We start from the raw sequence: 13054 nt of genomic DNA on the forward strand, positions 1-13054 counted from the left end.
CTCCACATTATACATCCTCATCGACTCATATTAATAATAATTTAATTTGATTAATTTAAGACAATTGAATTTTTGAATGACAATATTGTTAGAACTATACACATTCACAGATTGTGGTTTATTTGAAAAAAATATATATATACGTTTTGTTTTTGGAATCTTAATTACTAATGCCACTGTAAGTGGTAAGCATATTCAAATTTTACTCATCTATATTTATTATGTTATGGAATTATTGAAAATAAGACAATGAGATCTTTTGGTAAAAAAAAAAAAACAAAACATAAAATTTTGCTTATACGACTGATAATAATTTATAACAAAAAAGAAATAAATCGACGGAAATATTTAATAAAAAATTTATATGCATTTTAAATGAAACAAAAAGAATATTATGAAGTTTTATTTAACTAGTTATAACAAAAAGTGCACTTATTCTATAGAAAAAGTTGCTCCTACCTTTTCTATAGAAAAAATTTTCTTATAAAGAGCAACATGTCTGTATAAAAAGATATCTTAAGAACAACAACTTTTGTATCGAAAAAATAGTTTTATTAGGATCAGAATTTTTTAGAAACATTTGTCTTATTTAGAGCAAAATTTGTCTTATTAAGAGCAATTCATCAATAGAAAAAATTGTTTTACCAAGAGCAACTTTTCTATAGAAAAAGTTGTCTTATTAAGAGCATCTTTTCTATAGAAAAAGTTGTCTTATTAAGAGCATCTTTTCTATAGAAAAAGTTGTTTATTAAGAGAAATTTTTCTAATGAAAAAGTTATCTTATTAAGAGAAACTTTTCTAATGAAAAAGTTATCTTATTAAGAGCAACTTTTCTATAGAAAAAGTTGTCTTATTAAGAGCAACTTTTCTATAGAAAAAGTTGTCTTATTAAGAGCAACTTTTCTATAGAAAAAGTTGTCTTATTAAGAGCAACTTTTCTAAAGAAAAAGTTGTCTTATTAAGAGCAACTTTTCTAAAGAAAAAGTTGTCTTATTAAGAGCAACTTTTCTAAAGAAAAAGTTGTCTTATTAAGAGCAACTTTTCTATAGAAAAAGTTGTCTTATTAAGAGCAACTTTTCGATAGAAAAAGTTGTCTTATTAAGAGCAACTTTTCTATAGAAAAAGTTGTCTTATTAAGAGCAACTTTTCTATAGAAAAAGTTGTCTTATTAAGAGGAACTTTTCTATAGATAAAGTTGTCTTATTAAGAGAAACTTTTCTATAGAAAAAGTTGTCTTATTAAGAGCAACTTTTCTATAGAAAAAGTTGTCTTATTAAGAGCAACTTTTCTATAGAAAAAGTTGTCTTATTAAGAGCAACTTTTCTATAGAAAAAGTTGTCTTATTAAGAGCAACTTTTCTATAGAAAAAGTTGTCTTATTAAGAGCAACTTTTCTATAGAAAAAGTTGTCTTATTAAGAGCAACTTTTCTATAGAAAAAGTTGTCTTATTAAGAGCAACTTTTCTATAGAAAAATTGTCTTATTAAGAGCAACTTTTCTATAGAAAAAGTTGTCTTATTAAGAGCAACTTTTCTGTAGAAAAAGTTGTCTTATTAAGAGCAACTTTTCTACAGAAAAAGTTGTCTTATTAAGAGCAACTTTTCTATAGAAAAAGTTGTCTTATTAAGAGCAACTTTTCTATAGAAAAAGTTGTCTTATTAAGAGCAACTTTTCTATAGAAAAAGTTGTCTTATTAAGGCAACTTTTCTATAGAAAAAGTTGTCTTATTAAGGCAACTTTTCTATAGAAAAAGTTGTCTTATTAAGAGCAACTTTTCTATAGAAAAAGTTGTCTTATTAAGAGCAACTTTTCTATAGAAAAAGTTGTCTTATTAAGAGCAACTTTTCTATAGAAAAAGTTGTCTTATTAAGAGCAACTTTTCTATAGAAAAAGTTGTCTTATTAAGAGCAACTTTTCTATAGAAAAAGTTGTCTTATTAAGAGCAACTTTTCTATAGAAAAAGTTGTCTTATTAAGAGCAATTCTTCTATAGAAAAAGTTGTCTTATTAAGAGCAACTTTTTTATAGAAAAATTTGTCTTATTAAGAGCAACTTTTCTCTAGAAAAAGTTGTCTTATTAAAAGCAACTTTTCTATAGAAAAAGTTGTCTTATTCAGAGCAACTTTTTTATAGAAAAAGTTGTCTTATTAAGAGCAACTTTTCTATAGAAAAAGTTGTCTTATTAAGAGCAACTTTTGTATAGAAAAAGTTGTCTTATTAAGAGCAACTTTTCTATAGAAAAAGTTGTCTTATTAAGAGCAACTTTTCTATAGAAAAAGTTGTCTTATTAAGAGCAACTTTTCTATAGAAAAAGTTGTCTTATTAAGAGCAACTTTTCTATAGAAAAAGATGTCTTATTAAGAGAAACTTTTCTATAGAAAAAGTTGTCTTATTAAGAACAACATTTCTTTAGAAAAAGCTGTTTATTAAAAGCAACTTTTCGATAGATTAAGTTATCTTATCAAGAGCAACTTTCCTATAGAAAAACTTGCCTTATTAAAAGCAACTTTTGTCCACTGAAAGTTGTTTTATTAAGAGCAACTTTTCTCTTCAGAAAGTTGTTTTATTAAGAGCAACTTTTCTCTTCAAAAAGTTGTTTTATTAAGAGCATTTTTTCTATATAAAAAGTTGTCTTATTAGAAGTAACTTTTAAAGAAGAAAAAGTTGTCTTCTTAGGAGCAACTTTTCTATAGAAAAAGGGCAATTTTTATAGAAAAGTTTGAATTAGACCTTTTAATGAAAACACCTTTTAATTTTTGACATTAAGTGCCACACAAAAATTTATTTACGTTTTTCTGGTTTTGTTTTTTTTAGAAAGTATTACAATTTTTTAGTTTTTTTTTTTTTAATTTACGTTTACGATTTTGTTTTTCTTTTAAATACATATATAATTATTAAATAGTAGTAGTAAGTTTTTTTGTTTTTTTTTTTTAATTTTTCTGAAAATTTTATTAGCACAAATATACTAAATTGTTTGTTTTTTTTTTCTCTTATAGGCTTGTCAATAAAATGCCTAGTTTGTTGTTTTTTTAAATGTTTATGGTATAATTGATTTCTTTATTCTTATGAATTTTTGTTTTTATATTTCTCAATAATTCTTTTGTTGTAGTTTTTAAAACAATTACAATTACAAACTGAACTGAGTCATTATTATTGGTATTATGTTTTGGGTAAGGAAAGTAGTGGTTGGTTGGTTGTTTTGGGTATGATGTGATTGTTTGTTTGATTTATGTATGTGTTTTTTGTTTCTTCGTCTATACTATTTGTTTGTTACTGTAATTCGTTTATATTTTAATTAATTATGAGTATGAGTGAGTTTTTCTTTAAGTATTTGGTTTTTTTTTAATAGCAAAAAGGTTGCAAACTTTAATGTTGTTGTACTTATTGTACGAGTAACAGCAAAAAACTACTATAAAAATTTAATTTTTTGGGCTTTTTGTTTTTGTTTTTAGGAGAGCTACTAATTGTTTTTTAATTTTTGTAAAATTTTTTTGTTTGTTTTTGTTTTAACTTAAGAACGATATTATTGGCTGTAGGTTAAGAACAATAAAACTTGATTATTTTTTTAATTTGGTTTATAAGCATTTTGTTTGTTTAAAAAAAATTAAATTTTAGTCAAAAATATATATAAAAAAATAATAAAGCGTTAAGTTTATTTTGTGTATCTTTATTGTTAATTAAAATAATTAGAAAAACAATTTAAAGTTTAAATTAATTAATGCACATTGATAGAGAGTTCAAGAGAATGAGTGAGTTTTGTTTAAAGAAAAAAGAAGCTAAATAATAACAAACTTATTACATAAATTTTGTGAGAAGTTAAGTTTTAAATGTTTGAAAGCAGATATTATTAGAGAAATTACTAAATTGTTATCTAAGCGCAACTTTTCTAAAGAACAAGTTGTCTTATTAAGAGCAACTTTTCTATAGAAAAAGTTATCTTATTAAGAGCAACTTTTCTATAGAAAAAGTTGTCTTATTAAGAGCAACTTTTCTATAGAAAAAGTTGTCTTATTAAGAGCAACTTTTCTATAGAAAAAGTTGTCTTATTAAGAGCAACTTTTCTATAGAAAAAGTTGTTTTATTAAGAGCAACTTTTCTATAGAAAAAGTTGTCTTATTAAGAGCAACTTTTCTATAAAAAAGTTGTCTTATTAAGAGCAACTTTTCTATAAAAAAAGTTGTCTTATTAAGAGCAACTTTTCTATAAAAAAAGTTGTCTTATTAAGAGCAACTTTTCTATAAAAAAAGTTGTCTTATTAAGAGCAACTTTTCTATAAAAAAAGTTGTCTTATTAAGAGCAACTTTTCTATAAAAAAAGTTGTCTTATTAAGAGCAACTTTTCTATAAAAAAAGTTGTCTTATTAAGAGCAACTTTTCTATAGAAAAAGTTGTCTTATTAAGAGCAACTTTTCTATAGAAAAAGTTGTCTTATTAAGAGCAACTTTTCTATAGAAAAAGTTGTCTTATTAAAAGCAACTTTTCTATAGAAAAAGTTGTCTTATTAAGACCAACTTTTCTATAGAAAAAGTTGCTTTATTAAGAGCAACTTTTCTATAGAAAAAGTTGCTTTATTAAGAGCAACTTTTCTATAGAAAAAGTTGCTTTATTAAGAGCAACTTTTCTATAGAAAAAGTTGCTTTATTAAGATCAACTTTTCTATTTTGAGCAACTTTTCTATAGAAAAAGTTGTCTTATTAAAAGCAACTTTTCAATAGATAAAGTTGTCTTATTAAGAGCAACTTTTCTATAGAACAGGTTGTCTAATTAAGAGCAACTTTTCTATAGAAAAAGTTGTCTTATTAAGAGCAACTTTTCTATAGAAAAAGATTTAAAAAACTAGCATTTAAATAAAACGTTTTATTTCAAGTTTTTTTTCTGGTGTCAAAACAATACTTCTTTGCAAAATTTTTAAAATTTGCCAATGCACAATTATCTTATCAGAAATCTTATTATTTACAACAAAAAAAAACTAAAATTGATTAGAACTTAGGGTTTTAGGTAAAAAAATCTAAATTTGCAACAGGAATAAAGAAATATGACAAAATCATATATATAAAGCTTAAATATAAAAAATCTAAAAGAAAACAAAAATCCCTTATTCTTTTTGAATTTCTAGCAGTTTAAACCTAGAGTGTTTATTCTGTATCATAATTCGTAAGCAAAAATTGTTAAATTTTCGAAAAACTTTAACAAATTTATATAATACTTTATCTAAATGTGTTTTTTTAATGAAAAATAAATTTAAACATCATTAATACTAAAACTAATATGGCTATAAAAATATTTTTCTAACAGTTTTCCCGAATAGAAAGTATCTGTAGTAATATCATGGTGAAAGATATCAGCATGTTATATTTTCATTAAAAAAAAAACCTAAAAACTTCATAGACCGACTCTGTTGATGTTGTTGATTTTAAGAAAACGGACTCAAGATCAGATGTACAGACAGATATTTCAAACGGTTTGACAAACTAATCTATATTCCTTCACAGAGGTATAAACGATTCTCTTAATTTAAAGAAAATTTCAAAAACTGTTAGAAAATAAAATAAAAAACATATAAATTTAACATTAAACTTTCAAACATTTAAAATAAAACTTTAAAATACAATTCTTAAAAGATTCTTTAGGTTTGAAAGGAAGTCTAATTAAAAATCCAATTAGAACTTTAAAAAAATCTGTTAAAAATAGAAAATAATTTCTCACACTTTGAAAGAACATTAAACATTTATAAACTTTTATCAAAGATTTATAATGCCTTAAATAAACAAGTATTATAGATTTTTTATATTTAATGAAAAGATAACTGAAACTATTAAAAAAAAACTAAATAAGAAATTAATAAGCAAGATATAAGCATCAAATACACCTACAAAAACACCCTACAAGACAAATAAGGTTAGTCATAGTTTTCTATAGAAAAAAAAACATAATAATTATCCTTTTTTTCAAAAAAATAAAAAGTGTTAGTAAATGTTGTAATAAGCTTTTGTGGAAAAGAAAATATTGTTTTTTTTTAATGTTGAATCTGGTGATTTGTTGTTTTGTTAAACGTTAAAACACGTTGACCTGGTGACAATATTTTTTTAGTTTTATCAAGGTCTGGAAGACCATATTGACTTCATATTTTATTGACTATTGCTACAATTAGTGTACAAAAAAATTGGTATTGTTTTTGTTTTGTTTATATATATAAATATTGGCTGGCGGTTTACAATTACTCCTTTACTTGTCTGTCTATCTATCCTCGTTACAGCATGTGCTGCAGAACGCTTCCTTTCCTTTCTTCATATCCTTGCTATATTAGTGTGTTTGTGTGTTTTTGCAAATTTTCTTTGTTTCAATGTAAGTTTGTTGTTATTATTATAATTTTTTTGCGTTAAAGTGTGTGCTTTTGTTTTCTTATTTTTTTTCTCTCTCTTAAGAATTTCCAGTTTTTTTGTGAAATTATAGTAACGTACATTTGCGTTTGGACTTGGGCTGCAAAACTGGACACAATACTGAACGTATAGCTTCATCGAAAACAGTCTTTAGGCCTTTTTGTGTCAAAGCTGAACACTCTAAATACTTAACAGCTCCTATCTCCTTGGCCATAGCCAATCCCTGGGGATAGGTGATGGGCGCTAGTTTCTTATCGCGCAACTTTTCGATGGTGTTCTTATCATCTCGTAAATCCAATTTAGTACCCACTAATATAATGGGTGTATTGGGGCAGTGATGGCGTACCTCTGGATACCATTTGGCTCGTACATTCTCAAATGATGCTGGATTCACCAAAGAGAAACAGATCAAAAATACATCAGTCTGTGGATACGATAGTGGACGCAAACGATCATAATCCTCCTGGCCAGCTGTATCCCATAGACCCAGATTAATAGGCTTGGCATCTACCATAACATTGGCCGAGTAGTTGTCGAATACGGTGGGTATATATTCTCCCGGAAAAGCATTTGTCGTATAACTAATGAGTAGACAGGTCTTACCGACTGCACCGTCACCCACCACGACGCACTTGATTGCTTGCATTTTTTTCTTTTTTTATATTTTCTTTATACTTGTCGTTTTTTCTTATTTTCTATCTTCTCAAAACTGTTGAGCTTTTTATTAAGCAGAAAAATTTGTGTTTAAAGTAGTGTGTGCTGTGGTTTTTATCAAAATTATTAATACAATTTGTAGATTTTAAATATAAAATATCTAAATTTTTCTTTTTTTCTATTTTTTGCACAGTAGAGAAAAACAATTTTTCACTTTACTATTAGAAGTCCCAAGTCACTTGAAAATACCGACGTTAAACAACAGGCGATGGCTGAATATGAGCCGAGTTGCCACTTGTTAAAAAATAACCAGTGCTAATCTGATAACCAAATAACTGTGTACGTTTTAGGTTCTAATATGAATTTATCAGAGTTGTCAGAGTTTTTGTATTGGATTTTATGAATTAGGAGGGTAATCGGGAAAAATTAATCAAGGGGATAATGATGAATATGTAATGATCAGGGCAGGGATTTTTATACACTAAAAAATGCAAAATATGCGCTTATAATATGCACTATAAAATAGGAAAATATGCACTAAAGAAGTGAAAAATACGCACTAAAAATATTGTCTTTTGTGAAATTTATATAACATTTTAGGCCATATGGTACCCTACACCAATTACAAATATATTTAAAACATAATTTCATTTAAAAAAATTAGCGCATTTAAGTAGAATTTTCATTTATTCCGTTATATTTAAACAATTTTGGATGAAAGATTTATTATCCGGGTTACACAGATGTGTATGAAAGTCAAGTTATTTGTTTATAAGAACAAACAGATATATGGACAGACCCAGATAGTGATTCTAAGCCGATACTTTAAGGTGGGTATAGGATATAGAATTGTATAGGTATAGAATTGTAGATTTTAAAAAATAACTAGAAATATGTAAAATTTAATTTCATAATTTTACAGATTTTTTCTTAAGTAAATATCAAATTTATTGTAAGAAATAGAAAAATAAAAATGCAAAATAAGCTATAAAAATTTGAAAAATATGTATGTATATGCAATTTACAACAAAATATGCAAAAACATGCATACAACAAATCATTGGCATTTTGTAGCAAATTTCCATAGAAATCCTATCTCTGATAATAATAGTTGTTGTACTTGAAAACTATAAATACTTGAAATTTTTTGAAACAATTGAACTGAGCGTTTCGCTACCCTAATTGAAAATAAATACAAAATATTGATTACATAAATATGAAAAAAAGTTGAGGTGATAATTCAAAAATACCATTTGATTAATGAAATAATAAAAACTAATTTGCTTTTATACACTCCCAATCAATCAGAACCTCGTACTTTAAATATTAACCTCCTATTCACAAACAACATTTTTATTTTATAAACAAATTTCCATACAAAATCTAATTTATAAAGCGTTTATAAAATAAAAATGTTGTTTGTGAATAAGGGGGTAAATATATTAATATTTTAAAAATTAAAAAAATGCAATTAAAATTAGTTGAATAAATTCTTCCTCTATAAAAATGCAATTAGAAAAAAGTACAATCAAATTTTCAAATTACTCAGAGTATAAATTTGCATATCAGAGATAAAACTCAAACGATATCAATCTGCTTTTAATTTCCCTAAAAAAATATATATGTTTTACCGAATTTTGTCCTATATTGGCTTTAGTAGTACCCGAATTCAAAAAATTAAACTTAAATAGCATATTTTGTTTGATCTATCTATCTATCTATCTAAATATCTATCTATGTATCTATGTATCTATCTATCTATCTATCTATCTATCTATCTATCTATCTATCTATCTATCTATCTATCTATCTATCTATCTATCTATCTATCTATTTATCTATCTATCTATCTATCTATCTATCTATCTATCTATCTATCTATCTATCTATCTATCTATCTATCTATCTATCTATCTATCTATCTATCTATCTATCTATCTATCTATCTATATATCTATCTATCTATCTATCTATCTATCTATCTATGTTTCTCTCCACCTCTCTACATATAATAGTGTACGATTTCATTATCAAGTTGATATGAGAGTTTGTAACAAATTTCCATCTGAATGAAACTAAAGTATGTTCATACCGCTAAAATTTAATTACATCAAGAGTAACTGTTAAAATTAAATTAAATTATTATGAATAATTGTATAATGAAAATATTTGACTGTATAAACACTTTGGTATAAACAATTTAGCAATAAACATCTATTTACAACAGAGAATATTAAGCATATCTTCACCTGAAACGCAAACGGCCCTAACTAACCAAAAATTCAAAATCGATTTCAAGTAAATTTGTGAAGTGTCCGATTATTATAAAAATCGGTAATGTCATTAAAAGTTCTATAAAACAAAGTTTGGCCATCTTTGAATTCCACTGAAATATACTTTGTACATACATATATCTGGCAACCTTATCGTATTGTTTATGTTATTGCAATAGTTTCAAAAAGATTTTTTAGTTGATGCCAGGGAATTGTGAGTGTAAGATAATTTTCTAGTTTTATTAAAGAAAATGACCAGCAACGAAGTATATATTGTGGCCGCAGCTAGAACACCTATTGGTAAGTGGGAATTTCTAATTGTTTATTTATTCGTTAGAATTTTTATCAAAACTTTATCGTACTAAACTCATACATAATATTATTACGTGTCTTTTTGTTGGAATTTTTGTTAAAAATATTTGGAACAAAGTGCGTATTGTTCAGGCTAAAGTGTATATAATTAGATAACTTTCTCTTTTTTGTTTGTTTTATTTTTGGTTAACACGTTTTCATTTAAAACTTTCTTTTGACACTTTGTTTACACTTTTCATTTAAAGGTTCTTTCAATGGTTCATTGTCAAAGTTAAAAGCCTCCGATTTGGGAGTTATAGTCATTAAGGATGTTTTGAAAAGATCCAACGTGGAAGCTAAAGATGTGCAGGAAGTTATTATGGGACAGGTGTGTGGTGAAAGGAAATTTATTGTTTATAAAATATAAAAATTAATCAATATTTACTTTCAAGGCTCTTACTGCTGGTCAAGGACAAAATCCTGCTAGACAAGCCTCCCTGGCAGCTGGTTTACCCATAGAAGTACCCGCCTATAATCTAAATATGTTGTGTGGTTCCGGTTTAAAGTAAGTATATGACATTTTTTTAATAAAATTTAATCATTTTATCATCTGTATTAATTTAGAACCGTGGCTTTGGGTTATCAATCTATACGCTGTGGTGATTCTAATATAGTTATTTGTGGTGGTCAAGAGAATATGAGTATGTCACCACACGTTATGCATTTACGTCAGGGCATTAAAATGGGTCCCGGTACTATGATTGATACCATGATACATGATGGACTTACCGATGCTATGCATAACATTCATATGGGTATAACTGCTGAAAATTTGGCTAAGGAATTTAATATAACTAGAGAAGAACAAGACATTTCTGCTGTCAAATCACAAAATCTAGCAGAAGAGGCTCAAAAGAAGGGCTATTTCGATAAAGAAATTACACCGGTAGAAATTGTCGATCGTAAGGGTACCACCGTTGTCGATAAGGATGAATATATTAAATATGGTACTAAATTGGAAGAATTACAAAAGCTAAAACCCTGTTTTATACCAGTAAGTTAAAGAACAGTTCTAAAAGTATAAAAGACTTATAATGTGTTTCATTTTAGCAATCGGGCACAGTTACCGCCGGTAATGCTTCCGGTATTAATGATTCTGCTGCGGCGGTTTTACTTATGTCTCAACAGGAAGTAGAGAAACGTAATATTAAGCCTTTAGCTAAAATTGTGGCCTGGTCTCAGACTGGCATTAAACCCGAAGTAATGGGTCTTGGTCCCGTGACAGCAGTAGAAAGTGTGGTAAGTTTTATTAAAAGTTTTCTTATTTTAAAAACAAGTAATTATTACATTTCCTTTATTTAAAGTTGTCCAAGGCAAACTGGTCTAAAGATGAAGTGGATTTGTTTGAATTAAATGAAGCCTTTGCTGCCCAATCTTTGGCCGTTCTTAAAAACTTACAAATCGATGCTGCTAAAGTTAATATTAATGGTGGTGCTATAGCTTTGGGTCATCCTATTGGTGCCTCCGGTTGTCGTGTTTTAGTTACTTTATTGTATGCTTTAGAACGTACTGGTGGCCGTAAAGGTGTTGCTAGCTTGTGTATTGGCGGTGGCATGGGTATTGCTATGGCAGTAGAACGTCTTTGATTTTGTATTTTAAAATTTATTAATTATATATATTTATATAAAATATATATATATTTTATATTTATTGAAAAAGTGCTTTAATGACAATAAATTGTAAAATTATTGCAAAAATTCGAACGATATTTTTTATTTAAAAGAAAAACAAAAATCTTTGTAGTCTTTGTCAAGAGAGATATTACATTTTTTGTGAAAATTTTAATATTTTTGAATTCTATTAAAAACACGGTCAGGGAAATAAGTAATCGGAATCTGACTTTTGTTTGAATAATGTATATATTCCGTTTTTCTTAACAAAAACTTTTTTGTTAGATATTCTTGCACAAACTGATATTAATCTTAAATTTGCATATTTAAAAAAAAATTACCATTATAAACAAGTAAGAGTTCTATATTCGGCTGTGCCGAATCTTATATACCCTTCACCATGGTGTGTTAAAAAAAAAAAACATTCGGTATCAAAAACTCCTCTTTTACATCACTAACTTTGGACTCAACATACTTAATTTCATGTCTCTAGGTTCAATATTATAGAAAATTCAAAAAGTATCTCTTGCAGAACAAAAAAGTACGAAGAAGTTACTTTTTTGTGGGTTCTAGTCTAATCCGGACTCTACATACTAGGGTTCTATAAATCGACTTTCGAATAATCGAACGATCGACTTTTTGTCGAAAAAAGTCGAAGTCGACTATTTTGTCGAAAAAAGTCGAAGTCGACTATTTTGTTCCAAAAAAGTCGATAACTCGACTATCGTCTGTGAAAAGAGTCGAAAAGTCGAGTTTGTTAATAAAAGTCTAAAAAAAATTGAAAAGTCTAAAAAAGCGAAAATTCTAAAAGTCGAAAAAAGTCGGAAAAAGTCGAAAACTCGAAAATTGTAGAAACAAGTCAAAAATAGTCGAAAATTTTAAAAAAGTGAAAAAAAGTCAAAAACTCTAAAATATTCGGAAAAAGTCGAAAATTGTCAAAAAGTCGAAGTCGACTATTTTGTTCCAAAAAAGTCGATAACTCGACTATCGTCTGTGAAAAAAGTCGAAAATTCGACTTTGTTAATAAATGTCGAAAAGTCTGAAAAGTCGAAAAAAGTCGTTAAGTCAAAAAAAGTCGAAGAAATTCGAAAAGTCGTAAAATAGTCGGAAAACGTTGAAAAGTCGAAAAAGTCGAAAATTGTAGAAGCAAGTCAAAAATAGTCGAAAATTTTAAAAAAGTGGAAAAAAGTCGAAAACTCTAAAATAGTCGGAAAAACTCGAAAAAGTTAAAAATTAGTCGGAAAAAGTCGAAAAGTCAAAAAAAGTCGAAAATTGTCGGAAATACTCGAAAATTGTAGAAACAAGTTAAAAATTTTAAAAAAGTGAAAAAAAAGTCAAAAACTTTAAAATATGTAGTCGGAAAAACTCAAAAAAGTTAAAAAAATTCGAAAAAATCAAAAAGTCGGTAAAAGTCGAAAAGTAAAAAAAAAATCGGAAAAACTCGAAAAAAGTCGAAAATTGTTGAAACAAGTCAAAATTAGTAGAAAATTTTAAGTGAAAAAAAATTTTCAGAGGTTGTTCCGGATTAACTCCGTTATTTATGGACCGATTTTGCTGATTTTAAAAAGCGATCTTCCCGAAAGCATGTCTAACAGAATTATTGAAGATTCGGATCTCGCCGACATCGGGGGTCTCCTAAAAACTGATTTCAACAAACAGACAGACGGACAAGGCTTAATCGACTCCGCTATCTACATATAAGGATCCAGAATATATATGTACTTTATAGGATCGGAAAATTATAGAAATTAGAAACGGAATGACAAACTTAAATACCCTTTTCATGATG

At 27.0% G+C, this 13054-nt stretch overlaps 2 protein-coding genes across 2 annotated transcripts; one reads left to right on the forward strand and one right to left on the reverse strand.

Annotated features, from left to right (window-relative positions):
• Positions 1–5104: 5104 nt before the first annotated feature.
• On the reverse strand, positions 5105–7286 carry LOC111685708 (ras-related protein Rac1). Its single transcript, XM_023447976.2, has one exon. It carries the CDS (start codon positions 7021–7023, stop codon positions 6445–6447), a length of 579 nt encoding a protein of 192 aa, XP_023303744.1. The 5' UTR covers positions 7024–7286; the 3' UTR covers positions 5105–6444.
• Positions 7287–9451: 2165 nt separating this feature from the next.
• Positions 9452–11352, forward strand: LOC111685699 (acetyl-CoA acetyltransferase, cytosolic). The gene is made up of 6 exons (XM_023447967.2): positions 9452–9604; positions 9862–9983; positions 10048–10160; positions 10220–10649; positions 10706–10894; positions 10960–11352. Exons 1-6 carry the CDS (start codon positions 9556–9558, stop codon positions 11239–11241), a joined length of 1185 nt encoding a protein of 394 aa, XP_023303735.2. The 5' UTR covers positions 9452–9555; the 3' UTR covers positions 11242–11352.
• Positions 11353–13054: the final 1702 nt, after the last annotated feature.

This window comes from Lucilia cuprina, chromosome 5 (genome assembly GCF_022045245.1).
Source record: "Lucilia cuprina isolate Lc7/37 chromosome 5, ASM2204524v1, whole genome shotgun sequence".
Classification (NCBI taxonomy): domain Eukaryota; kingdom Metazoa; phylum Arthropoda; class Insecta; order Diptera; family Calliphoridae; genus Lucilia; species Lucilia cuprina.

Coding starts and splice junctions, on each gene's coding strand:
- LOC111685708 (XM_023447976.2), bottom strand. CDS start 7,023: ATGCAAGCAATCAAGTGCGTCGTGGTGGGTGACGGTGCAGTCGGTAAG.
- LOC111685699 (XM_023447967.2), top strand. CDS start 9,556: ATGACCAGCAACGAAGTATATATTGTGGCCGCAGCTAGAACACCTATT. Junction 9,605..9,861: donor CGCAGCTAGAACACCTATTG/GTAAGTGGGAAT, acceptor TTTCATTTAAAG/GTTCTTTCAATGGTTCATTG. Junction 10,895..10,959: donor TGACAGCAGTAGAAAGTGTG/GTAAGTTTTATT, acceptor CTTTATTTAAAG/TTGTCCAAGGCAAACTGGTC.